This window comes from Ictidomys tridecemlineatus, chromosome 15, assembly GCF_052094955.1.
Source record: "Ictidomys tridecemlineatus isolate mIctTri1 chromosome 15, mIctTri1.hap1, whole genome shotgun sequence".
Lineage (NCBI taxonomy): Eukaryota > Metazoa > Chordata > Mammalia > Rodentia > Sciuridae > Ictidomys > Ictidomys tridecemlineatus.
In genome coordinates this window covers 60671054-60698533 of record NC_135491.1, presented here as the reverse complement: position 1 = coordinate 60698533, position 27480 = coordinate 60671054, and the positions used below count along the sequence as shown (strand labels likewise).

At 53.6% G+C, this 27480-nt stretch overlaps 1 protein-coding gene across 3 annotated transcripts; it reads right to left on the bottom strand.

Annotated features, from left to right (window-relative positions):
- Positions 1 to 24: 24 nt before the first annotated feature.
- On the bottom strand, positions 25 to 27180 carry Tcf25 (TCF25 ribosome quality control complex subunit). Of its 3 annotated transcripts, none has more exons than XM_078032876.1 (18): positions 26895 to 27180; positions 18739 to 18900; positions 18133 to 18207; positions 17309 to 17427; positions 16287 to 16352; positions 13426 to 13508; positions 11750 to 11880; positions 11142 to 11241; positions 10360 to 10453; positions 9236 to 9328; positions 9006 to 9111; positions 7548 to 7707; positions 6051 to 6138; positions 3713 to 3871; positions 2815 to 2905; positions 2086 to 2165; positions 618 to 690; positions 25 to 280 (listed from the first exon to the last, which is right to left on the bottom strand). In XM_078032876.1, exons 1-18 carry the CDS (start codon positions 27084 to 27086, stop codon positions 122 to 124), a joined length of 2031 nt encoding a protein of 676 aa, XP_077889002.1. In that variant the 5' UTR covers positions 27087 to 27180; the 3' UTR covers positions 25 to 121. The 3 variants fall into 3 exon arrangements, with proteins under 3 accessions (XP_077889002.1, XP_077889003.1, XP_077889004.1); XM_078032877.1 differs by lacking the exon at positions 25 to 280 and adding an exon at positions 283 to 414; XM_078032878.1 differs by lacking the exon at positions 25 to 280 and adding an exon at positions 288 to 433.
- Between the last annotated feature and the right edge of the window lie 300 nt (positions 27181 to 27480).

The window sequence follows — 27480 nt, the reverse complement described above, 5'->3', positions numbered from 1 at the left end:
GGGAACAGAAGACACGGCGGCCGGTACATTCAGCACTTCTACTTCAGGGGACTGGTCAATCCAGACCAGAATAGAATCAGGAACATAATTGCACAGCGCTGGGCGCATCAGCCTAAGTGGCTCAGTCCCAGTCCCCCTCCCCCTCGGGGTTGTCCTCCCGCGGCGCCTCCAGGTCATTGAAGTGGAAGTTGGCCATCATGTCTCGCACGGCCAGCATCAACCGGTTCAAGCCTTGGTTGTGGTTCAGACCCCCAGGCACTCCTTCCTCTGGCCTCTCCCCCTGCAGCAGCGAGACATGTCTGAGCAGGGCCTCTCTGTGCTGGGACTGGGGACCTGGGGCCCAAGCAGGGAGTTGCGTCATCAAGCCCGGGGCGGCCTGCACCCCAGCACGGGGCCTGGACCCTCCTCAGGTCCCTGTCGAGGACATGAAGCTCTGAAAAACCAAAGGCACATGTCTACCCAGGCCAGTGCGAGGCAGGGGGCCGAGCAGCCCTGCGGCTCCCAGGAGCTGTCGGCCCCGCTCCTGCACTGCCCAGCATGGTGCTGACGCTGGACATCTGCATGCAGACGACTGGCTTGAACCACTCAGCACAGAAGCTGAGACGTGCCCAACCTACCTCCACAGTGTAATTTGGCAACAGTGACCGGAAGAAGAGGGCAACCGTGTTTCCATGGCTGACAGGACTTAACCTGAAACAGGAAGTCAAGAGAAGTCATAAAACAAAGCTAGACTCCCCTTGACTCCTCCCAACGCAGGTCAGGGTCCAGCTTGGGGTGGGGCCATGGACACCCAAGGACAACTGGGAAGGAAAGGAAGGGGCCCGGGGGTGGCTTCAAGGAGCCTAGTCTGTGAAATGACCACAGCCAGGCTGTCCTCTGCCATGGCACAGGCCTTGTTTCCAAGAAGAAGTGCAGTCTCACTGGGCGTGCTGGCCGTGCCTGTGCCAGCGACTTGGGAAGCTGAGGTAGGCGGATCATGAGTTCAAAGCCAACCTGGGCAAATCAGCAAGATGGCCCCAACATTTAAAAAAGTGCTGGGGCTGCAGCTCAGGGGTAGAGCACCCAGGTTCAATCTCCAGCCCCACAAAACAGAAAAGGGCCGCAGGTGCACACCTCCTTCAGCACCAGGCCAGCAGAGAACAGAGCCACAGGCAGGGGACGCCACGGCCACACCCATGCTCTGAGGAGGAGAAAGCCCATGTGGGCAGAGAGCAGAGCAAGGTGCCTCTGTACCGCTGACCCACGACCTCCTCCTGAGCTACTGGGGAGCTTGACACAATGGGCTTCACTGTGAACCCACAGTCCCATTGTAACTTCTACGAAGTCGGTAGGAAAGGGAGGGCTGGAAGGCAGCCTGCCTTAAAAGGGAGGGCCGCCAGCAGCTCTGGGGCTCACCCCAGACAAGCAGCTCCTCAGCACATTTTCCCCTGCCAGGATGGAACCCAGGTCACACATACTAGGCAAGTGCTCTGCCACTGAGCTAAACCCTGGCCCTTTTGATTTTGAGAAAGGGTCTTGCTAGGCTGTTGGCCTTGAACTTGTGATCCTCCTGGCCTCAGCCCTGAGTAGCTGAGATTATAGGTGTGGCCCTAACACCAGAAGTAAAGGTGAAAGGGCTCTAGTTGGCTCTGAAAGCTGCCCACACTCCGGGGGCAGCCTGGAGTCGGCTCTGATGTGTTTCTTTGTCACTTTCTGTCCCACCAACCTACTCTCCTTGCCCAGCCTCACGGGCCTTCTTGCTGCCTTCCTGCTGCTCTGGTATCTCTCGGTGCACTTCAGACCTTACCCGTATCTCTAGGTTCTACAATTCTCATCTGTTCCTACCATGGCAGCTGACCACAGGCAGAGTGGCTTCTTATTCTGCTTCCCACTGCGTTTCTAGCACCTGCTACAAAATCTGGAAAGAAACGCTCAGAGTTGGGTGGACATGTGCAAAGGCAGCTGTGTCCTGAGTGTCACTGCTGCTCCCTCTTCCCTGTGCCTGACCGCTGGCCTTCTGGGCTGCCTTTGGTGGGCATTGAGCCCCGGGGAGCCCCGAGGCACTGACCTGGGTCTGCACAAGCACAGTGGGGGTGAGGGCATTACCTCTCTGGTCTGACGTAGGAGTAGATGGTGTCCAGGGGAGGCAGAGGGTCAAACCCCATCACAGACTGTGTGGTCACATCCTTTAGAAAGGGCAGAAACAGTGATGCTAGAGCCTTCTGGGGCAGGTCACTCAACAGAGAAGGGGAATGGGCTTGGCTTTCTGCCCCTGGGCAGGGGCATGGTGGGAAAGGTCAGGCACACAGGAAGTGCCCACGCATGCCATGATCAAACTCACTGTGGTGCCCAAGCCACACAGCACGGGCTGAACCACGAGACACAAAGCCGGCACAGCCCTGTCCGGCCTCTCTACCCTCTCCCGCCAGCACCACGCTGTCACTACTCATCAGAACAAGCCTTCCTGGCCAGAAGAGGTTGGCAGTGCTGTCCTGAGGATCAGCAGAGCAGCTTAGGTAAATTGGTGGTGTCGAGGGCCCCAAGGGACCCCCTGTCCTGGCCGCCCTGACCTGCCTCTTCCTACGCACCTGTGGTGCCCTTGAGGTTTCCCCACAGCAGCAGCCTGCTCTCAGCAGTGTTGCATGCAGGCCTGGCCACCAGCAAGGCACGTGGGGCCAAGACCATGGGTGCAGCTGCTCCTGGATTGACCAGCACCCCAGGAGGCCGAGGGAAGGTACTCATGCCCCCTTTGGCCTCACCCGCCCTCCTGCCTGTGGGCTGCCAGGAGCAGGAGGGGAACGGTCACACAGCCCACCATCAGGCCCTCCTCCTTACCGGGGGAAGCGCAGCAACAGCCTCCCTGATCTCCGAGAGGATCACATGGCGATGGATGTTTCTGGGTGCACGCTGGTAGAGCATCTTCCGCCTGAGGCCAGGGCAAACAGCAGCAGATTAACCAGTGCCTACCCTGCAAACTGCCAAGCCCTTCCTCCCTGGCAGGTCTCCATCTCCCAAGGATCTCCAGCTTCACCCCTGGACGGCCAGGCAGTCAGTCCATGGTGTGCTGAGTGAGTCTCTGAAGGACCCGAGTGTCACTACAGCTGCGGCACGGGGCCTGCCCCTGCTGGACACGGTGGGGTGGAGAAGCTGCACAGGGAGCAGAAGGTGCTCCTGCCCATTGAAACATCCCCTCTAGTGTGGAGAACAGACAAGTGCACAGTGAATACTGGCTGTGAGGGCCAGGGTGCCAGGGCCCCCACTCTCCCATCATTTCTTCAATTTTACTTCCACAGCAGAGGGCTTCCTCTGGGTAGCTAGGGGAGACTCCTGGCCAGCACAGACCACAGAGTCCTCACTGTACCAGCCAGCCTGGCCACAGCAGTCCCCAGACCACAGTGCTGACAGGGCCAAAGGCCAGACCATGGGTGGGAGTGGGCCAGGGCTGCTGCTTGCTGCTATCTCTGCCAGCAGGTTGAGCCTGGCACCTGCTACAGCAGATGTGAGAGCCAGGCGCACAGCAGTAGGCAGGACAGAACATGGGCAGACCCATGCCACACCTACAATCCTACCTGGACAGTGGCAGCAGCCTTGGGGTCTACATGCTCACCCACAGGAGAGCAGGGCTATGCCAGCGGCAGCAGACATGAAACCACTCTGGCCCACAGCATCTACCATCAGAGGGTGCCCAGAGAGGGCAGGAGGGGCTGAACTGCACGAATACCCAGCATCTCACCTGTTCTCACAAGCCTCCACAGCGGGGTCCCCAGCGTCCACTGCCTGAAGAACCTCACGGACATTTTCCTCCAGCCAGCTCATGGTGGCAGGCTCTTTCCAGAGGAAGTGCGACCTCCCGAGGTACAGACTCACCAGCTGGGTCAGGGCAGGGGGCTGGCTGTGGGAGCAAGGCCTGGGTCAGGGATGGGGGGCTGGCTGTGGGAGCAAGGCCAGGGTCAGGGATGGGGGGCTGGGTGGAGCAAGGCCAAGGTCAGGGATGGGGGGCTGGGTGTGGGAGCAAGGCCAGGGTCAGGGATGGGGGGCTGGGTGGAGCAAGGCCAAGGTCAGGGATGGGGGGCTGGGTGTGGGAGCAAGGCCTGGGTCAGGGATGGGGGGCTGGGTGGAGCAAGGCCAAGGTCAGGGATGGGGAACTGGGTGGAGCAAGGCCAAGGTCAGGGATGGGGAACTGGGTGGAGCAAGGCCAGGGTCAGGGATGGGGAGCTGGGTGGAGCAAGGCCAGGGTCAGGGATGGGGAGCTGGCTGTGGGAGCAAGGCCTGGGTCAGGGATGGGGAGCTGGGTGGAGAAAGGCCAAGGTCAGGGATGGAGAGCTGGTGTGGGAATAAGGCCTGGGTCAGGGACAGGGAGCTGGGTGGAGCAAGGTCAAGGTCAGGGATGGGGAGCTGGCTGTGGGAGCAATCCTGGGTCTGGGATGGGGAGCTGGGTGGAGCAAGGCCATGGTCAGGGCAGGGGGCTGGCTGTGGGAGCAAGGCCATGGTCAGGGATGGGGAGCTGGGTGGAGCAAGGCCATGGTCAGGGCAGGGGGCTGGCTGTGGGAGCAAGGCCAGGGTCAGGGATGGGGAGCTGGGTGGAGCAAGGCCAAGGTCAGGGATGGGGAGCTGGGTGGAGCAAGGCCAAGGTCAGGGATGGGGAGCTGGGTGGAGCAAGGCCAAGGTCAGGGATGGGGAGCTGGGTGGAGCAAGGCCAGGGTCAGGGATGGGGGGCTGGCTGTGGGAGCAAGGCCAGGGTCAGGGATGGGGGGCTGGGTGGAGCAAGGCCAAGGTCAGGGATGGGGAGCTGGCTGTGGGAGCAAGGCCAGGGTCAGGGATGGGGAGCTGGCTGTGGGAATAAGGCCAGGGTCAGGGCAGGGGGCTGGCTGAGGGAGCAAGGCCAAGGTCAGGGATGGGGAGCTGGGTGGAGCAAGGCCAAGGTCAGGGATGGGGAGGTGGGTGGAGCAAGGCCATGGTCAGGGCAGGGGGCTGGCTGTGGGAGCAAGGTCAGGGTGCAGAATGGGGGCTGGCTTTGGGAGCAAAGCCTGGGTCAGGGTGTTGCCTGACTGTGGGAGCAAAGCCTGTGAGCAGACCCCCCAGCAGGACCTTCTGGAGCTAAAAGAGGCTGTGTCTCAGCTACTGAGGGACAGTCCACCTCCTGAAGGGAGGGCATACAGGTCTGCCGTCTGTGCTCCTCAGCTGACTGAGTTGCTCAGTGTACTTGTGTGTCTGCAGAGAGCAAGTGCAGAGGACCAAGGCCGGCTAGGGGACGGGCATTCTGGGGTGGACCCCCATAACATGTTTTTCTTTCATTTATGTTTTCTGTTTATTTCTGGTACTGGGGGTTGAACCCAGGGGTACTTTACCACTAAGCCACATCCCCAGCCTTTTTATTTTTCATATCTTTATTTTATTATTATTTTTATGTGGTGCTGAGGATCCAACCCAGTGCCTCACAAGTTCAAGGCAAGTGCTCCACCACTGAACCACAACTCCAGCCCCCTTTAGTTTTTCCTTTGAGACAGGGTCTCGCTGAGTTGTTGAGGCTGGATCCCCCTCCTCAGCCTCCAGAGTTGCTGGCATCATAGGCTGTGCCACTACACCTGGCTGTCTCCTCTGTCTTTTTTATGAGAAACATGAAAATGGTGATATGTGCCAATGCAGAACGTGGAACATACCAGCAACGAGAGCCCCTCTGCCCACAGCCAGTGCCTGTGGGTCATGCTGTCTGACCTTAAGCCCTGCTGCCCACTCCTGTCAAAAGGCATCTCGTGAACCTCATGTCTTAGGCCAGAGGCCATTTACTTGACCCACCAGTGTTTCTCCTCAGACGTAAGGTGACCCATATGTGGACACAGACTCCAGGCCTTCCTTAGGGGACAGTAACCAACATCCCCAGGGGTTTCCTGTCTCCGAGATTGCCACCAGGCTGAAGCAGGTTTCCAGGAGACAGAGCCACACACACACCCTGACCCTGCGGTACAGAGCGCACCTGCCACCCCTCCACTGCCCTGAGGGTAAGCGAGGGCCCCCAGGAGTCGACGAGGATGCCCACCAGGAGTTATTCCAGCAGGGCACCAAGGCTCTACCTTATCTCAGCATCTGGTCCAAAGAAGCGGTGATTGGAGACGGTGGCATCGGGCCGCACACTGCAGTACTCGAGCAAGGGCATGAGGACTGCAGGAGGAAGCAGAGGCTCAGGTGCTCAGTGGCCAGGACAAGGACCCGGGGCCCTGTGGGCCCTGATCACAGACACGACTGGAGTCGTGACGTCACAGAGGCTGCAAGGCCACGGGGTCCTCGAGTCTGACCAGTGTTCCGAGCTGCTGCAGGGGGAGTGGCTGAGGATGGGGGTCCACAAAGGATGAGCAGATGCCTCTGCACCCTGGAGGCAGACCCTTGTCCTCCAAGTGCCCTTCCACATCTCAGGGAGACTTGCCATCACCCTTCAAGCATGAGCAACAGACCCCACGACAGACTGATGGGAGTGGGTCGGCCAGTGCCCTGGAGGAGGTGACCCCACAGGGCCCCAGGGTAAGAACAGTGACCAACACATGGTCACAGGCTCTGGGTGTCCAGTCCTCTGGGTCAGGGCCCCTCCAGCTCTAGTACTGTCCCCATGCAGTACTCTCTGGCTGAGTAGGCAGGGCTTCCCTACACTGCCCACATGCCGAGACCCTGCCAGAGGCAGCTGCTGGGAAAGCCGGCCCACCAACTGCCTCCCAGGGACAAGCCGCAGTAGGGTCTCTCCCGAGGGATAGCCATGGCAGCTCTGTTATTCAACGTGGGCCCCGTGGCCCTGTGTCCCCCACCTTGGCTGGCCTACCGAGGGCTCCCAGTTGCATCGAACCCGAGGGGGACAGAGGTGGCTGCTGGGATGCTGGGCTGAGCCCTGAGTTGGTGAGCTGGCTCTGCTCCTGACAGGGAGCTCTGGACACCGCAGGTGGGTCTGCCTGTGCTGGCTGGACGCACACCCAGTGCTGGGGCCTCTCCAGGGCTTCGTCAGAGCCAACAAAGCAGTGCTGACTCTGGGACTTCCCCTCAGAGGGGCCGTCACCGAGTGTGTGCACACCTCTGTCACAAACACTCCTACCCTCAAGCGCAAGGACGGCTTCCTCTAGAGGGTCACTTCCTGCGTGCTTGTGGAGAAGGTTCGCCACCCGCCACCTGAGTAGGCAGCAGCCCCCTGGGCCTGCCCTGGGTGCAGATAGAGGCCTAGTGTGGGGGGGGCACCCTGGAAATGCAGGGCCGTACCACACACTGCCTCTGGATCAGGTCCAGGCCCCACTCAAGCCTCTGCTGCTGTTTCTCTCCCTAACACCAAGCACCAATGTGCATACCCTGTATCTCTCTCCTGCCCTGTAACTAACAGCAAAGTTAGTGGACACACAGTTTGTCCCTCACCCAAAGCCCCCTCCCACCTGGCTGGCATGCGGTTGGCCCGCTGAGGTGGACAATCAGCTAACTGCAACATCAGCAGTTTTTAGGCTGGCTGGAGAACACATCTTTCTTTAAGCACCAGGCAGGGCTGGGACCAGGTCTCCACCCTCAGGAAGAACCACTGCACAGGCCAGCGTGGTACCTACCTCCAGGGAACATGGTGAGTGCCTGCTGGATCAGGAGGGAGGCCTTCTCTCTGGCAGAGCTGAGCTCATGCTGGGGGAGGTCTGTCTGCTGACTCAACAGGAAGTATGCCAATGGAACCGAGAAGGCAAAATTTGGGAGCTGCGACAGGTTCCGATGAGCCTACAAGGGAGCGAGAGGCCAGGTGAGGGGCCTGCCCTCTGTGAGGACCAGGAGCACCACAGTGAGCTGACAAAGCGGGCCACCCCCACACCTGGATGGAGGACTTGCTCCACCTGGGGGTCTTCAGTGTGCAGAAGGGCAACGTCAGTGGGAGAAGAGCTCTGTTGAGCCCCTCAGGCTCAGCACTGTGGGGGACAGGAGCGACTCCCTCTCCCCACACAGCAGGGTCCAGAGTGAAGGCAGCCAAGCTATGACTGCCCCCACCTAGAGGGGCCACCACCCTCTTCAAACATTTCCCCGCCTTTCTCTGTGTGCGATGTAACAGACATGATCTACTCCATGCTTTTCCATTAACAGGGAACGCTCGTCTCCACAGAGTTCTGTAATCTTATAAACCACCACAAACATTCCTCTATGGCTGGTTCTGGGGACCCCGTGGGTTTCTTACAGCCATTCTCCTGAGCTCCTGGAATCTCTGTAAACTAGATCCCTGGAAGTGAGACTTCTTGGCCAACTGTATAAAGGGTTATGTGATTTTAAATGATTTACCTGTTTTTCATCACTTATTTTTTATGAAAAATGTTTTTTTCTTTATTCACGAAAAATATGTACTGTGAAAGGTTCAAGCAGAAAAGTAGAACAAGTACAGGCTCCTCCCCCTCCTCCCCTCCTAGGCCTGAGCCCCCTCTGGACAAGCTCTGTTCAGTTGTTTGTCCCACTCAGTTTGCAGCAGCTACACTAAAGCGAGAGGTGAGACTGATCTTCACACGTGGAGCCTGACCCAACACACCTACACTGCTGCTTCGACTTGCGTGCACACCCCACCTGTAGCAAGATAGTGCATGCTCTCTAGCACTCAGTGGAGCCCAAGACAAACCCCACTCTCCTGGGTCTGGGGCCCCAGGATGGCAGGCGGCATTTATGTGCGACTCTGACCTGGAACACGTAACCAATCATGACTACCCAGACTGTCGTCCCCACGCTCAGGACCTAAGGTCCCTGTGAGCCCTGCATCACAACCTCCCTCCCTGAGTGGCTGTCCCTTTCTGTGCCTAGCACGCCCAGCTCTGTGGTCTGCCTGACTGTCCATTACTCAGCACCATCTCTACACGCACACTCGATGCAGTTGTGTGCTCATCTTGGGGTTCTGATGCCAGGCTGCTTCCCTCTGGGAAGACCTGATTCTGCTCAGCAGCAGAGACGAGGGAGACTAAAGGGCAGGAGGTCCCTGGAACCCACCCTGGCTCTGCTTCAAGGCCTCACCATGGCTACTAGTCACACTGCAAGCGCACACCTACCTCCCACTCCTGGAAGAGGCGGATCAAGTACTCATAGTTCCGGGCCCGCAAGGCCAGGTGGTCGACAAGCAGCAGCATGCACAGCGGGTCCTCGTCTGGCTCAAGGCTTCGCAGGCAGCACAGTGAGGGAAGAGCAAAGAGAGCAAGGAAAATGTCAGGGCCCAGGGTCTCTGCAGCCCAGAAGCCCTGCCGTGAGGACTGGCAGGAGTGGATCCCTGGTGGACACTCACCTCAGGATGAGCTTGCAGAACTCCAGTGCGGTGCGCGGGCAGCCACGCTTCTCCAGGAAGCTCATCTGCTTGTAGAGGGCCAGGTAGAAGCTCCTACATCCAAAAAGGTCCATGTGAGTTCAAGTGGCAGCAAACAGCAGAGCAGCCTCTGAGGGCCACCTGGCTCCACGCCAGCGTCCAGGTCCTCGTACGAGTCTGCGAATGCCTTTTGTGTCTGGGGAGAAGCTTTGTGTGTGCCTGAAGAGCTGAACACACACCAATGTACTGAAAGTTTTTAAAAAATTTTTGTTGTTGGGGCTGGGATTGTGGCTCAGCTGTAGAGCGCTTGCCTAGCACAGGCGGGACCCGGGTTGGATCCTCAGCACCACATGAAAAAAAAGGCACTGTGTTGTGTCCACCTACACCTAAAAAATAAATATTTAAAAAAAGGGTTTAAGAAAATTTTGTTGTTGTTGTAGATGGACAGAATATTTTTTATTTTATTTATTTTTATGTGGTGCTGCTGAAGATCAAACCAGTGCTTCTCATGTGCTAGGCAAGAGCTCTGCCACTGAGCTACAGCCTCAGCTCCCTGAAAACCAAGCTTTTTGAAATCATTATCTTGCTTTTGGTTTGCTACTTGTTATTCAAGGGAAATGAGCTAAAAACTGTTATAATTATGATCTTAATTTACCCTCAAATTTCAATGGTGCTACTGTTGGGTACATAAAGCTGTGTGACTTTAGTCATCCTGTAGACTTATTTTTAGAACTGAGAGTTTACTAGAAAAAGAAACCAGTGGAGAAAGTCTAGACAGAGTGCACGGTGCAGCCAAGTTGCTGCACTGAGACAGGGCATGGTGGCCATAAGGTGGGGGCCATGCCACAGCCAAGCAGCGCTGCCCAGAGCAGCAAGAATACACACAGGACAGCAGGGAGACTGCTGCGGTCATGCAGGCTTGCCTCGGGGCTGATGCCAGAGGTGGTCAGCACAGAAATGTCATAAAGCAGAGCATAGACCCAGGTCTGCTCTGTCAGGCTGAATCTGACTTAAGCAACACTGATTTAAGAATCAAGACACAGGCCTGTGAGGCTGCAGAAGTATCCAGGCCACAGGGAGGGCTGCCCTCAGGGGAGGCGGCTCACCTGTTCTCGGGTCTGCGGTAGTCCAGCCGGCATGTCCCACTGGTGAGACTGAACAGGGGGTGGAAGGCACACTCCATGCTGTACAGCGCTCGCTCTGTGGGCAGCAACACAGAGGCGGGAGTCAGCCACAGTAGGCGCCTGCAACTCCCAAGACCCCAAACAAGCGAAGCACTGGAAAGAAGGGGTCACAGAATTGGGACCCTGCAATGGGACCTCCTAGGTTTCCCTGGTGCCACAGCATTAATTGCAGCCACAGAACATGTGAGCCTGAATGAGAAACGCCCTCGACTCCATGGGGTGCCACTGCCACATGTCCTGTTCATGCCCAGTCCCCAGGTGATACAAACACGGCCCAGACGCCCACAGCAGCGTGCGCGCACACACAGAAGAGCAACCAGAACCACCACTGATGACGGATTCGCCAACCACGTCTGTCCAAAGGGGGAGTACTATGCAGCCAAGAGCACACGCAAACCTGGGTCACACCACGCATGGGGCACACAACCATGGGCTTAGACCACGCACAGTGCTTCCACTGAATGGCTCCCCACACAGGTAGGGCCACGGAGAATCTGACCAGAAGTCAGGGGAAGATAGAAGATGGCTGTTTTCCTGGAAGATGAACATGCCCTGGGATGGACTGCAGTGACGGCTGCCCAGTTCCGGGACACACTAAACCAGGCATGACACACCTTCCACAAAGTGCTACATGACAACGTCCTGCCACCTGCATCTGCTCTAGTGGCGAGAACAGGCAGGGTGCACTGCCTACTGGGTCTCACCTATGAGGTCTCGTGCCATCTCCTGATCCTCTTGAAAGCGGCAGGCATCACTGAGCTGCAGGAGTGAGTCCACATGGTAGGGGCTTGTCTGGAGCAGAACCTACCAGAAAAGAAGGGCAGCTCTGGAGGAAGGTCACAGGCAGGGACCCACAGGACACCCCTGCAGAAAACCAGGACCTGTGCACACCAGGAGACACAATCACCAGGTGACAGACGAAATTCCCTCTGGACTCCATTGTGCACTGCTCTTACCCAGCCAAGGCCTGGACCTGGCTCCAGGTGGGAACTGGGGACCCTGCCTGCCCAGTGGGGCTGTCTTGGCTCCCAGGTCTCAGGACAGAGGACTGAAAGCAAGCAGGTTCCCGCCCCCCCTACGTGGGGGACATGGGGCCAACAGGATCTACATGCTCCCCCTACCTCCCCAGTGAGGCCCAAGACAGAGGCAGCACCTGGGAAGGACCATAGTGCCACTATACACAGCTCCCAGCGGGAGAGCACCTGAGTGCCAAGTCTCCATAGTGCCCCTCGGGTCCGGGGGCCCCACTGCCAGGGGAGCAGCTGCCCGGGCACTCGCCCTCCACCCACTGGCAGCTGTGGGGCCCACGCACCACAATGTTGTTTGGCTCCATGGACTCCACGGCCACCAGGAACTTGTGCTGTGCCTGCTGGTACTCCTCACTGTGTTCAAACGCAAAGAAGGAAAGGCCTTTTTTCGATTCCAACAGCCGCATAGACAGACCTGGCAGGTGAGAGTGCACAGAGAAGGTGTGCTGGAGGCCAGGACATGGCACCTCTACAGAGCACAGTAGCCCCAACAGTCTCCCTTGTGCTGTTCTCAGAAAGGACTCTGTGATACCAACCCACTCGATCTGAGGGGTCTCACAGGTCACCCAGGCCTGGGGCTGGGCTGCCTCTGGGCCAGAGGCTGACGTCCGGGGACTCTCAGAACACCTGGGCCTGCTTCCCACTGCTTGCTTGGGCTGTCCTGGGAGCTGGCCTCCATCTGCTTTCCACAAAGACTCGCTTCTCTATAGAATTCAGATGAGCTCCAGGAAAGGATGGAGCTGAAATGGCCCAGGACAGCAAGCCTCAGGGATGGGAGCATGGAGGTCCATCTGGGTGCCCGATCACGTCTGGTTGGGACCAGCAGCCAGGGTGGCTGTGAGGGGCTGGGGCAGGAGGCGTGCAGTGGGCACAGGGCCAGGTCAGAGGCCTTGGCCATGTGTAACCCCTGACCAAATACGTTTCTGCTCCTTTTGTGTGACTGTGTGGAGGGACCATTTCCTCTGGTTAGCCTGAAAAGCTCAGTCTGCTAAGACAACCGCTAAATGGCCAATGGTTCTCATGGGCTTCCCCTGAGCTACTCCCTCCTGAGAGCCCGGCCCAAGGTCCAAGTCCTGCAGATTGAGACAATGAGCCCCTATCTCTACCATGTTCGGGTTCCTTTGCTAGAAGGGCAAGAGGCCTGGTGGGAACAGAAGATACATGAGAGGCATCAGGGTTGATCCTACAAGCACAGGTCCCGAACTCCCAGGCGATCCTCACTGGGAGTCTAAGGGGATTCTTCTAGAATCCCCAACCCCACAGGCACAGCAGGTGAGGTGCGTTGGTTACCACCCTCCACACATGCCCTCCACACACCCATGACCTCTTCTACAGTATGTGCCCCATCAACCTGCAGAGGGCTGTCTGGATGCTTCTCTACGCTGTGCAGCCGATGCCCAGAGAGGGCATTCACTTCCTGCCCTGCACCTTCTGCATGGCTGTTTTCTTTAAACGTAAAACTATCATTCATTATGGATTTGTTAAAATATTTTTAGTTGTAGATGGACACAATACCTTTATATTGCTTATTTATGTGGTGTTATCGAACCCAAGGCCTCATACATGCTAGGCAAGCGCTCTACCACTGAGCTACAACCCCAGCCCCCAAATTATCATAATGTGAAAACAAACTCAAGGGCTGAGGATGCAGCTCAGCAGCAGAGCCCAGCCTGGCATGTGTGGCTTGGAGGGCTCGGGCTCAGGGCCAGCACACACACACAAAAACACTTAAAAATGCAAGCCTCTGTTCAGCCGCTTCCTGTAGCATGGCACCCAGAGGACGAGGCAGACGGCAAGGAAGTTGCGAGCTTCTGCACAGGCCAGGCCAGCTGGGGACATGCAGGCTGCTGCACCCTCAGGAACACTACACCTCACACGCAGCTGCACATGGTGCTGCACGGCCCACCCGGAAGGCGCTGAGGCCAGCGTGCCGCCCCTGCTGCAGGAGTGACAGACTCACCTGGCTTGCTGTACCGCGGCCAGGTGCTCTTGGGGGTCGTCAGCCACGTGCACTTGGGGTATACACGCTGCCTCTGTCGCGGCCTGGGGAGGAGGAGACAGGCACAGCTTCACCTCCACGGGCCAGGGGCCAGGCTGGCCGCCCAATCCCTCCAGCTCTCCCTGGAGGCAGAGCGGTGGGCAGGGGGCACACAGGGAGGGAGAGCAAAGCACTGCTGCGTGAAGAGGGGACCCCGGCTGCGAACTGTACAAGCAGCTACCATCAGGTCCAGGGGAACAGGGAGGCCAACAGTCCAGCACGAAGGCAAGAGGGACAAAAAGGAAACAAAAGTGAAACCCTAGAACATGGTGCAGAGCAGGAGCTCAGGGCCACTGAAATTCCCTGAGCAAACGAGCTGCTTCCTGTGGGACACACTGCACAGGAGGAATGCCTGGCCGTGGCCAGAGGCAAATTAGGGAAGTGGACCTCTGACCCAGACCCCAGCAATATGACTCCAATCTTTGAAAAGGAAAACATGGAAACAATGAGGAAAACTGAGGAGGAAATTGGCATATTTCTGCAAGGAAGAAGACCGAGAGCAGAGTGTTGAGGGTCCTCAGGCGCCCAGCTCCCTGCGACTCTTGTGTGAGCAACAAGTTAAGGGTACCGGGCCCCCTTTGGGCAAGAGTTCTTAGCTGCTGTTAGGGGGTCTGGCTCCCTTGCCAGGTGGCATCTTAGCCAGGCCTGGAAGGGCTGCACCCTGAGCTGAGTGATGGGATGTGGAAGTGTGTAGACCAATCTCTAGGCTTTTCAGCAGTACCCTATTTCACTAAAACAAAACAAGGAATAAGGGGCTGGACTACCCGGAACAGGACAAAACAGCATCTTTCTTTTCTCAAAAAGAGACATTAAAACTGTGTGAGAAGAACAAATACACAAAAAGAAAAGCATGGCCAGAGGCTGAGAGGCACAACATGGCACAACTCTGCACACGCAGCAAGCAGTGGAAAGGAAACCACCGGTGCCTGGAGTCTACAGCATCCTGGGCACCGCCAGGTCTGTCTGAGGTGAGCTGCCAGCCAGAAGTCTAGGGGAGGGGGCAGCCCTGACAGGTGCTGGAGGGAGGGTCAGGAGGAGCACCGTAAGGGTCGAGACACAGGGGTGTGGAGACAGCACAGACGAGGAAGGGAGCAGACCCCCTCCGTCTCAGGAGGAAGTCAGATCCCCCCAAAGATCAGTGCACAGCTCTATGGAAACCCTGAATGTCACCAGGAGGGAGGAACAGAAAGGAGCTAAGGTTTGGTCTCTGAACAACAGGACAAGGGTGGGGGACCAAGAAGGAGGGAACCACAGCTTTTCACTGGACATACTTCAGCAGGACTTAAATTTTTGAAGAAACAAACAACAAAAAAGTGTGCTACTATAAAGGTAGTAAGTGAGCTGACCTGGTTACAGACCTGTGGTCCTGGCTGCCTGGGAGGCTGAGGGCGAGGCCCATGCACACTCATGAGTGTGCGACCAGCCTGGGAAGCACAGAGGGCCTCACCTCAAAAATAGATACATAAAACTGAAATATGTGCAAGGGGCAGCTCAGAGGTGTGTGGCTTGGAGGTGTGTGGCTGTGGGTTCACTCCCTAGCACCACAAAAACTAAAAAACAAATGTAATTATTAACTAATGACTGATAATAACTATAATTTACAAAAATAAGATGATGCAAAAATGTAACACAGAGGCAGGCAGACAGAGCTGGGCTGAGCGGCAGAACTCAGCCTGAGCAGCGCAGGTAGTGGCTCATGTAAGTGCTTTTCACAAATAACCCAAAACACACAGAAGTCAGAAACCCATGAGTCCTCAAACACTTAAAAACAAAAATACAAGGCAAAAACTGTTAAACACAAGGAAAGTGGGAACAAACGAAGTCTAAAAATAATCCTTGGCCCACTCATGACCCAACAGACACAGTCAGACAAGGGCGCCACGTGCACACCTCACACAGTTTCAAGGCACTGTGTGGTCGCGGATGTAGCTGAGGACAACCGAGTGCAGGTGGGCCTCAGCGGCACCGTTCCTGGGAGGGCAGCTGGGCAAGGCGCAGGTACTCGAGGAAACCCACAGTGGGCCACTTCTCGGAGGGCTGCATGGATGCAGGGGGCCTGCAGCCAAGGTGTGGACACGCCTATCCTTGGCCTAACAAAGAACCCTGTGCATCAGGCACAGAAGACACCTGGGACTCCGACATGCCAAAGCCAGCACAGCTTCCTCGAGAGGGGTGCAGAAAGGCCTGGGGACATGGCCACAGGTGACCGGAATAAGAGGGAACATTTCTACACTGCTTCAGAGCTTTAACAAAAAGCATTCAGCTCTATAATCAGAAAACACATACTTAAAAAGACACAAGCTTCCGGATGTTTCGGTACGGAGATGGAGGGTGGAACTCCTACCTCCTACAGAAAGTCCCAGGATGGGCCCTGACTTCCCCTGGAAAAGCCAAGGGACACTCCACTGCCTGCTCACCATCAGCTGCTACTGCAGAAGCTGACTAGCCAGGAACGAGTTAGGGGACAAAAACTGATCTCAGAACCCAAACTTTTTGTCATTTTTCCTGCTGGTGGAAAAACAAAATGGATCTGGCTAAAATTTCAGGATTCAAAGTTTAGCAGCTTGTAGGACCTTTTTAAAACTATGGGGTGCACAGTTGAGAAGGTGTGAAACAGCCTGGCCTCCTGGTGTCTCAGCCACCCGCCCAGGCCCTGGAAGGCTCCATCTGTGGCTCCAGTGTGGCTTTCAGTACTCTCCCCCAGGGTTTCCAATGGCTCCCCCACCCATAAGAAATGAAAGCAGGTAAAAACAGCTTGAGAATGCAGCTGCTGTGGGCCTTACCTTTGCTCCCCCAGGACCGCTCGAGCACCAAAATACCGTTTCAGTTCTGTGTCTGGATTCAAGTGTCTAGAATGTGGGAAATGTGAGCAAGAAAAATTGAGTCAGGCTTTCCTACAATGACCTGAAATTGCAGAAAGCTAAGTAAGAGTGCAGCCAAAGAACAATGATTTGGGGCTTGAAAGGTGATTTCTAGGCCTGCTTTCTTTAAATCTGCCATCTGCAATAGGACCTGACCACTACTGGCCCCATGGGGCAGCCAAGGGATGCAGTGGGTCACTGCTAGGAGAGAACCTGGGGTAGGTCTCCCCTGTGGGTCCAGTGTTCATCTGCCAGGCTTCGTACAGGGAGCATGCACCCTGACGCGGAGTGGAGGGCCTCAACGATACAGGCAGCTTGCTTGTCAAAGCTGGCAAAGATCAGGTTTCAGTAAGCACCCACCAGACCAAGAGATGGGTGATCGTCTGAAGGTGACACTACACTGGTACAGCTCAAAACGCCTCATGAGACATACAAAGGCAAGCTGTTTGGAAGTCCTGAGCTGGGCATGATGGTGCCACACCTGGGTCTACTCAGAGGCCAAGGCAGGAGGACTCCTTATTAGAGGCTGGTCTCAGCTACTTAGCAAGCCCTAAACAAGCTAACAATACCCGGTCTCAAAATCAAAAATAAAAAGGAGCCAGGTGCAGTGACGCTCGGGTATAATCCCAGCGTCCAGGAAGATCGAAAATTTGAGGACCGCCTCAGCAAATTAGTGAGGCCCTAAGCAACTTGGTGAGATCCTGCCTCAAAAAAATAAAAAGGGCTGGGGATATGGCTCAATGGTAAAGCACCCCTGGGTTCAATCCTCAGTACCAAAAAAAAGTCCTTTGAAACATAGATGTCTTTTCCTTACTTCTTTCTCCTTTTTTCTACTTCCTAAATGTTTAATAATGAACTCTTAACACTTCTAAATAAATAAAGACAGCAAACTGTCATCTTTCTAAATCACTCCTCCCCGTCAAAATCAGAGGCCGAGGCCATACCTGTGCTCCACATACAGGACATGCTTCCTGGAGCTCAGTGGTGGGGGACCCGGGCGGCTGAGCCCACTGCCATCCTCAATCCTCTCCAAGATGCGGTCGATATCCTCCATCCCACTTTCCTAAAAGCCCAGAAGGAACTGTTAATCGCCACACTGGCTTCACTCCAAGTGCTGTGACAACCAATAACAAGGAGTTACTTTGAAAAGTCATTTGGTATGTACTTTCTAAAAGATGATCTAACTCAGAAGGAGGACATGTATTATAGGAGGAAGCTCAGAACCATCACTAATCCAGAAGGCCCTGGGAACCATCGGGCCAGAGAGCCACACTTCATGTCTCACAGGTGAGCTCACATCCTCAGCTGAATGGAACTGGGACCTGTGACTCCAACTGAAGAGCAACAAAGCTACCACCTCTCTTCAGGACGAACAATGAGACAAGGAGGATCAAGGCAAGAACGGAAACGTGCCGGCTGAGGGGGGTCTGGTCTGTGGGCTTCCACACCCAGCACCCCTCGTGCACTGGCGGGATGAAGGCTGGGTGAACAGCAACAGGGAGCAGGGCTGGGAAGGGACTCTCCCTGCAGAGGGCAGCTGGGACACGGAGACTAGCAGTAGGCCATGACAACCAAGGAACAAAGGGGCAAATCACAAGCAAAACTGTAGGTGACTCTTCTTTGTCCTTGACCTCTTAGACAGTTATACTCCTGACGGGAAAAAATGAAGACATCAAATAAAATGGTCTTCTCCCAGCACCATCGTGAGGGACACGGCCCAAGGGGCACGGAGGGATTGGGCAGGGGCCAGTCAAGTCTGGTCACATACCGAGGCTTCTCCTGTACTGTTTTTCTTATTTTTCTGCTTCTTTTTCTTCTTCCGGAGTTTTCCACTTGCATTAGACTAATAAAAATAAGATGTTTTAATCAATGGAAAGAGAAGCAAAATCTTAAAAACTGAGAACCAAAGCAGCAAGCCAGCACCACTTGGAGCACCTGCGGCCCCTCACATCCTTCTGCAGCAGGACCCTGCCCGTACCCCCTGCTGTCAGTGTGGCCTCTCTCTCCCACCCTGGCCTGCTGCAGAGCTGGTCCAGGCTGCCTGGGGCGCCCACCTGCCCCTGACTGGGCCAGCTCCTCTGGGCAGCGAGAAGCTCCTCAGGGATGCTTCACCAGAAGTGGCTGCTCCCAGAAGGCACAGAGCTGCCTGGAGCACAGTGGGCAGCAGGCAGGGCAGGGACCTGCACGCAGTACCCCTGGGGCCGCCACTGATCTCAAGGACTTTAGCACAACTTCATCAGGGTTCCCACGGAATCAGCCAAAGCAAATTCAGAAAATTATACCTCCAAGAAAAACCCGACACAGGTGGCACGTGGCAGGATGCCACAGCCCTTCCCTGACATGCCAGCTCCTTGTTACCACGGGGTCCCCATACCTGCTCCGGAGGTGCAGTCTTGGCCACATTTCCTTCCCGCTTGGTCTCTGGGTTTCCACGCTGAATCCTTCCTTTGTTCCCTGACACTGCAGCATCTGTTAACACACAATCAGACTTCTCTCCGTTCACTACCGGGTCGTCCTCAAGATCCTCGACGTTTATCTGGAGAAACAAGCCGAGGGCATTTCTGCACAGGGGTCACAGTGTACGTGGTGAAGTAGAGCTGAGCCAGACGTGAAGACGACTTGCCATGCCTGTCACCCCAGAGACTCTATTTGGGAGGCTGAGTCAGGAGGAAGGCAAATTTGAGGCCAGCCTGAGCAACCTCAGTGACAAAGTGAAAAATAGAGGGCTGGGGGTATAGTTTAGTGGTAGATCACCCCTGAGTTCAATTCCAATACTTCAAACTAAAATAAAAGGGGGCATATTATAAGGATTATAATTTTCTAATATTGTTCTTGTTCATGTTAAAATAATTTTGTCCTTAAGTCTGATGAGGCAATTCTCGTGTCTCAGCCTCTAGAGTTACTGGGGTTACAGGCATGACCACTATGCCCAGCAGGGAGTTTTGTTCTTGATGCAATCAACATCAAATGACTAATTGTTGTCACCACTCTGGAAAACAGCATGGAGATTCTTCAGAAAATCTGGAGTGATACCACCATTTTACACAGTTATCCCACTCCTCAGTTTATACCCAAAGGACTAAGTTCTATAATGATACAGCCACATCAATGGTGATAGCAACTCAATTCACAATAGCTAAACTATGGAACCAACCTTGGTGCCCTTCAACAGATGAAAGGACAAAGAAAATGTGATATACACACACACAAACACATGTATATGAGTATATATATATATTTATATACATATGTAAAAATATATACATTTATGTTTCACTGTGTGTGTGTGTGTATATATACATACACAATGAAATATTAATCAGCTTTAAAAAAGAATGAAATTATGGCATTGCTGATAACTGGGGACAGAGCTGGAGAATATGATGCTAAGCAAAACAAGCCAATCTCGAGAAACCAAGCGGAATACTTTCTCTGATATGTGAGTGCTAATTCATAGCAAGTGGGGGTGGGGTGGCTAGGAAGACGGGGATGGAGGCAGGAAGAACAGCAAAATGAATCAGACATTATAACCTATGTGCACATATGACTACATGAACGGTGAAACTCTGCACCATGTACAACCAGAAAACAAGAAGCTATACTCCGTTTATGTATGATGTGTCAAAATTCATTCTTTTTTTTAAAAAAAATTTACTTTTTAGTTTTTAGATGGACACAATATTTCATTTTTTGTGGTGCTGATGGAAACCAGTGCCTCATGCATGCTAGGTAAGCGCTCTACCACTGAGCCCCAGCCCCAGCCCCTGTCAAAATGCATTCTACTGTCATGTGTAACTAATTAGAATAAATTTTTTAAAAAATTATTTATATATGACAGCGAAATGCATTACAATTCTTATTACACATACAGAGCACAATTTTTCATATCTCTAGTTATATAAAAAGTATATTCACACCATTCGTGTCTTCATACGTGTACTTTGGAAAATAATGTCTATAACGTTCCACCGTCATTTCTAACTCCATGCCCCCTCCCCTCCCTTCCCTTCCCACCCCACTGCCCTATCTAGAGTCTGTCTATTCCTCTCACGCTCTCCTTCCCGAACTATTAATCAGCCTTTTTATATCAGAGAAAACATTCAACATTTGCTTTTGGGGATTGGCTAACTTCACTCAGCATGACCTTCTCTAACTCTATCCATTTACCTGCAATGTCATGATTTTATTCTCTTTTATTGCTGAGTAACATTCCATTGTGTATATATGCCACATTTTTTTTTATCCATTCATCTGTTGAAGGGCATCTAGGTGGTTTCCACAGTTTAGCTATTGTGAATTGTGCTGCTATAAACATTGAGTGGCCGCATTCCTGTATTATGCTGTTTTTAAGTCCTCTGGGTATAGAACGAGGAGAGGGATAGCTGGGTCAAATGGTGGTTCCATTCCCAATTTTCTAAGAAATCTCCATACTGCTTTCCTTATTGGCTGCACCAATTTGCAGTCCCACCAGCAGTGTATGAGTGTTCCCTTTTCCCCACATCCTCACCAACACTTGTTGTTTGTATTCATAATAGATGCCATTCTCACTGGAGTGAGATGAAATCTTAGAGTAGTTTTGATTTGCATTTCTCTAATTGCTAGTGATGATGAACACTTTTTCATATATTTTTTGACTGACTGTATAGCATCTTCTGAGAAGTTCAGGACAAATAAATTTAAAAAAAAAAATAAAATCACTATCACAGGTGTGGTGGTACATGCCTATACTCCTAGTGGCTGAGGCTGATCGCAGGTTCAAAGCCAGCCTCAGCAACTTATCAAAGCTGTAAGCATCCTAGTGAGAACTTGTCTCAAAAGAAAAAAAATTGGGGCTGCAGTTGTGACGCATTCACCTAACATGCGTGAGACACTGGGTTCAATCCTCAGCACCATATAAAAATAAAATAATAAAATAAATATATTGTGCCCACCTATAACTAAAAAAAATTATTAAAAAAAAAGAAAAAAATTTTAAAAGGGCTGGGGATGTGGCTTAGTAGTTAAGCACCCTTGGGTTCAATTCCCAGTACCAAAGGAAAAAAAAAAAAATGACTATCAAAAATAAAGATGACACAGTGTTGGCAAGTTTAAAACCATCACAGCATTTCAAGTCTTTATTCCAGCCTAACAGCAGCAGCCTGAACACTGAAATTTATTTTTAAAAAATATTTTTTTGTTATTTAATAGCACAATTTAAACGTATTTCAATCACTATCAGGGAACAGCAACTATATTGTACACGAAAACAAGACAGACATACACACATAATTCTTTGAAAGGGACTGAGGGAAAATTTTTCTTTTCTTTTTTTTTTTTAATTTTTTAATATTTATTTATTTATTTATTTTAGTTTTCAGCAAGCACAACATCTTTGTTTGTATGTGGTGCTGAGGATCGAACCCGGGCAGCATGCATGCCAGGCGAGCCCGCTACCGCTTGAGCCACATCCCCAGCCCCGAGGGAAAATTTTTCAATGCAATAAAGTAAACTCATGATTTTTATGTATCTGGTTTCCACCAGCATGTCAAAGTAGCCACTGGTCCCAAATACTAAGACGTCCTGCTGCATAACATCATTTCTCAATAGCTGCACTGCACTGTCACTCCTTAGCATTTGTGCGTGCGCAGGGGGGTGGGGGAATGTTTCCAGTCCCCTCTATGGAATGTGTCGTGTTTGCACAGAGCCTGTGCACACCTGTGTGTTCTGCCTCTCCTCTGCATCACCACATACCTAACCTAACTCAAATCCTATCTCAGTAGCCTGCACACTGTGCTGTTCAGGGAGCGATGACAAGAAACACATCCACACACAAGCATCACAGCTGTGAGTTTGAGACATATTTCGATCTGTGGTTGGTGGGAGCTGCAGGTATGGAGGGCCAACTGCATCAGGTTATGTGCCCCCTGTAAGCAAGCCCGCCCACCACAGCACTTAGGTCAGTTATGAGGTCAGGCCAATGCATTCACGTTCCGGCTGTGCAGTCATGAAGCAGCTCCATGTCATGCACACCTCTGCTTCCTCATACAGAACACTAACAAATGCTGTGTGTACAGGCACATATGCATGGTGCTGGGATCAAACCAGGGCCTGTGCATGTGAAAACACTCCTATTATTTCCACCTATGAGTTATAAGGGCAAAAACCCAGAGAACACTTGAATTGACTGAATAGAACCTCTTTGGAAATCCACAGGCAGCAGTGAGATGAGCAGCCACATGTCTGCCCAGGTGTCAGTGCTCCATGCTCACAGAGCAGCCTGGGAATCCACCACAGGTAGCAAAATGTGAAGAGACGGTTGACAAAAGAAGACAAACAGGGGCTGGGGTTGTGACTCAGCGGTAGAGCGATCACCTAGCACATGCGAGGCCCTGGGTTCGATCCTCAGCACCACATAAAAATAAAATAAAGATATTGTGTCCATCTACAACTAAAAAATATTAATAAAAAGAAGACAAACAAATGGACAATAGGCACATGGAAAGACACCCAACAACATCTTTATTGAAATGTAAATCAAAAGCCAGTGAGGAGCACTGTCCCTGCTGAGGGCTGGGGGCACAGGCTGCCAACACCAATTCCCTGGAGGCTGGAGCACCTTCAGCCTCGCACAGCCCATAGGAAGGTGGGATAAAACGCTGGAGGAGCGCTCAGCACCTGCTGGTCCAGGTATACGCATCCACTCCCGATGCAGCAGTTCTCCCTGTAGATGCCCCATCAGCCAAAATGAAACCCAAACCCACAAAACACCTGTCCTTAGAGCCCAGCAACTCCAGGCAGAGCAGCCCCCAACCAGAATGAGTCAGACCCCTGAAACACCACGGATGAACACCCTGCAATACACTGCTACTCAGCAAGAAGGAGCTGACCGCGAAAACCCACAGCCTGCATGGAACTCAAAAGCACAGGCTAAGCAAGCGGGGACAGAAGGAAAGAGCACATTCTGGAAGACTCTGCTGGTGGGAAATGCAGACACAGACAGGACTCACACACATGCAGGGAAAGGGGGCACAGGCTGCAGGGTGGCAAGCTCTCAGAATGTGGTGTGGCACTCATGCTGTGCAGGCCTCTGTCAAGACTCACTACATACCCCTGGGGTGCATCTGACTGCACTTCATCTGACTTAACTTCAGTAAGCTGTCTTTAGGACCCCCTGACTGAGACAGTAAAGGTGATTTCTAACCAAAGCCAAAGGAACACCCATGAGCCATGCATGACACCAAGGTCCACACTCTAGGCGGCAGGTGGGGACCAGGCCTATGGGTGTCTGCGTCCATTTCCCTGGGAGGCTTTTCTTCTAGAAAAGCTCTCTTGCTTCCTCCATTTCAACATCACATCATTTCCGTGCTTGCTGAGTGCCCACTGAGGGCCCAGCATGTCTTCACCACAGTCCCACAAGGCCAAGGAAAGCATCCCCAAAGCATTCATCAGGTATCTCATCAATGCTCCTACATCCAGAAGAGGTGGATCCCACACTGGAATGGAAGTCACTGACTCTGCAGCCCAGGAGCCTGCACCCTGAGGAAGACATGCCTTAGGTCTTCCAGGAGGAGCTCTGTGCATGCCTGCTGGGTGGTGGGGACACACAGCTAGCAACAAAGTCCTTTCAGGAAGCAGACACTTCAGCCCCAGGAAGCAACCCATGCAAAACACAAAGGACAAACAAGTAATGTATACAGTATGTTCGCAGGTAACTGCCAGGAGATGGAAAAGGGCCAGAATAGAGGGAATGGGACTGTAGGGCAACTGTGACCATAATCAGACTGTATGGCGGTGTGACGGGGAAGAGACTCTGCCTCTGAGGGAGGAAAGATCCAGCCATGTGTTGGTACTTGAACGTAGGGAACTGTAGGCATAGAGGGCAGCAAAGGAAGGGCAGTGTGGCTGAGCAGAGCAGGCTAGAAAAGAGAGTGAGGAGAGCTGTCTAGGCAGCCTGGACAAGCAGAGGTGGAGACTGGGAAGAATGGGTCACAACCCTGTGCACTTAGAGCCACGCAGGACTTTTCAATGGTTTGCACAAATGTCAAGAGACCAGGGACATCTTCCAAGTGGCTGGTCTTGGCATGGGGTTTTCAACAGAGACAGGGAAGCCTGAGGAGCAGGTAAGCCCTAGTCTGTAAGGTCAGGTGCATTTGGACACATGGATACAGATATAGAGCTCATGCACAAATCCAGAGACTGGGAAGGAGACCTAAGCCAGTGATACTAATACCCTCAGAAAGCAGGGGCTGGGGGTGCAGTTTGGTGGAAGAGGATACTTAGCATGCACGAGGCCCTGGGCTCAATCCCCAGCACCAAAATGCAAGCTCCCAGCAACTGGAGAGGCTGAGACAAGAGGACCACCAGTTTGAAGCCAGCCTCAGCAATTCAGTGAGACGTGCAGTAATTTAGCAAGACCCTGCTTCAGTAATAAAATGCCCCTGATTCAATCCCCAGTACAAAAGTCAAAACTAAACAACAACAACAACACAACAAAACACCCACACAACAAGCAGAAGGCTTACACAATCACAAAGCCCCAAGCCAATCTCTTGGACCAGAGTGATTTCAAGGAGGGGTTCACATAAGCATCACTTTTTCCCATTCAGACATACAATCATCTCTTCTTTTTTTTTCATAACCCTGAACACCTCTATTTCTCTATTCACCCACCAATTTTCACCAGCAGGGACAATATCATTGTGTGGTTCAGAGAGCACAAGTTTCAAATAAAAAAGCCTAAATTTAATTATGTGTATGTGGGTTTTTTTTTTTTTTCTGTTTTCTTTTGCAGTGCTAGGGATGGAGCCCTTGCCTCCAATGCCTGAGGCAAGGGATCCAGCACTGAGCCACAGCCCAGTATAAATTGAAGATGTCACCGCTGCTGTCAACATCACCCCCCTTCCCAGACTGTGGGGAAGAAATGAGTGGTACCCAGAACATGTAAATGCCCTCCGCCTGGGAGTTATTCTTAAAGACAATCTGGAGGGCATTTGAATAAGGACAAAAGGTTTGTGAAGTGGCAGACTTCACAACTGATCCTGAGCTGGTAATAATGGGACAGGGTGAAAAGTGGTGCATCCTCAGAGTTGTCAGAAACAGGACTGGCAAGTTTAAGGGCACGTGGTGTGCTGTCTGGGATGTTTTTAAGTCATCGCTGGAGAGAAGGGAGTGAAAGTCCAAGGCAGATAGAAGTTGCCAAGTGTCCATAATTAGGGAACCCGGGGATGGACACATGAAATACTATACTACCATGTCTCTGTGTTTGAAATTTTCCATAATAAAAAAGATAGAAAGAAATAGAAAGCTGGGGAGAGTTACTTTCAGGCTGAGAAACAGAAGAGGTCGGGTGCCGACAGAGAATTCAAAGAAGGGACTTCAGTCCCACCTCCACCAGACTATGGGGTTAGACCAGCTCTTAAGTGGCAAGGTCAATAACTTTTAAAGCAAATCCCCAAACTATCTAAGGACAATTTCCATACTCCACAATGTCTTTTAACATTAAAGCCTTTTAACTTGCCAACTCGATAAAAACTCAGGGGCAACTGAGACTGACACAAGGTGAGCAAAACAGTCATGCTACCTGCCAGCTCAGAGAAGCCACTATCAGATAACCCATACAAACGAGAAAACTACAGATGAGGCCCGTGCTAAGGGGAAAACATCCTGGGACCAGCGGGCATTTCACTTTCCTTTACCTCCCTGTAGCGGACACCTAGGTGAGGGAGGCAGGAAGGAGCAAGATGCAACATCGCCGGTTAGGCAGAGGTGTTAAGAATAAACTGAAAGGTTTTGGAGATGCTAGACTATGAAATCTAGGAAGACCCGAATCAGGAAGCCCCGCCCCACCCCTTCACTGCAGCGCAGTCAAGAGCCGCACTCTGCCCTGGCACTCTGCCCCTGGACGCCGCTGCCCCACCCTCCCCTCTGCAGTGAGGGGACCCCCTCCTTTCTGACGCCGCCCCTGCTCACCCCAGCCTCACTTCTAACATCACACACCACCGTCCCCGCAGCAGCAGCCCTCCCTGCAGCAGCGCAGTCCCATCACTCATCCCCTTCACTGCGACCCCCTTAGCCGGTCCTGCCCGCCACCACCCCTCCCACCGTACAGAAGCCACACCCTCCCCGCTGTAGCTCAACCCACCCCAGCTTTCCCCTTTAGTCCCACCCCTGGAGGTCAGAGCCACACCCTCTTAGCGAAGCCCCCGCCCTGCCCCATGCAGCTCAGTATCGTCACCTGGGCCCTTAACTGCTCGCCCCGCCCACTTGGCCCTTAGCCCCGCCCCTAATCGGCACAGCCCCACCTTCTCCTCTGCGACCCCACCGGCCCTCGACACCGCCCCAGCTCGCCCCGGTCCCGCCCTAGCCCCGCCCCTTACGTCATGGCCCCGCCCTCTCCACTGCAGAGCTGCCCGTAGCCCGGCCCCCCATGACATCAAGACCCCGCCCACCAGTCCACCGCAGTACAGACCCAACTTTACACCCACCCCGCCCTCCCATGACGTCACGCTCCGCCCCCCGCCCCCAGTTCCCACAGGTTGCCCCGCTCCTCACCAGCTCGAACCGGTTGTTGACTTGGACACCCTCCTTCCCTGAGCCCCCGGGGCGCCGGCCCCCCGGACCCCGTTTTGGTCCTTCTTCTTCTGCGTCATCATCATCACGGAGGACAAACTGCAGGGCGCCGGGCCCGAGGGGCTCCTGGCCGCGCTGTTCCCCCCTCAGCCTCCGGAGGGCCCGGCGCGACATAGGACCCGACGGCCTGACGTCTAGAGAGAATGAGAAGGAAGAGCAGAAAAGAGAGCGGCCGGCGCGCCTGCGCACTGAGGGCGCGCTGGCGCGAGGCTGGCGTGTCGCGCCTGCGCGCTGCGGCTCTCCGCAACTTCTTCCCTGTCACCATTAGCACCAAAGAAGGTGCAGGCGCTTCCGGGCGAGTTTTCGCGAGAGTTGGGCGCCCCCGCGCGGCCGACCCTGGCTGGCTGCAGTACGCTGCTCTGGGTTTTCCAGTGTGCTGGGTACAGATGACCTGTTGTCATGGGGCCTGGGGCGCATAGGCTCAGAGCGACCCAGAGGGCTGGAGGCCCTGGTAGGCGGGTCGGGGAGGAAGGGGTGCGCGCAGGTGGGCGACTGTGGCGCGTGGGCG

Coding starts and splice junctions, on each gene's coding strand:
- Tcf25 (XM_078032876.1), bottom strand. CDS start 27,086: ATGTCGCGCCGGGCCCTCCGGAGGCTGAGGGGGGAACAGCGCGGCCAG. Junction 18,208..18,738: donor AGACTGCACCTCCGGAGCAG/GTATGGGGACCC, acceptor TATTTTTATTAG/TCTAATGCAAGTGGAAAACT. Junction 6,139..7,547: donor ACTCACCATGTTCCCTGGAG/GTAGGTACCACG, acceptor TTCCTCCTGCAG/TCCTCATGCCCTTGCTCGAG.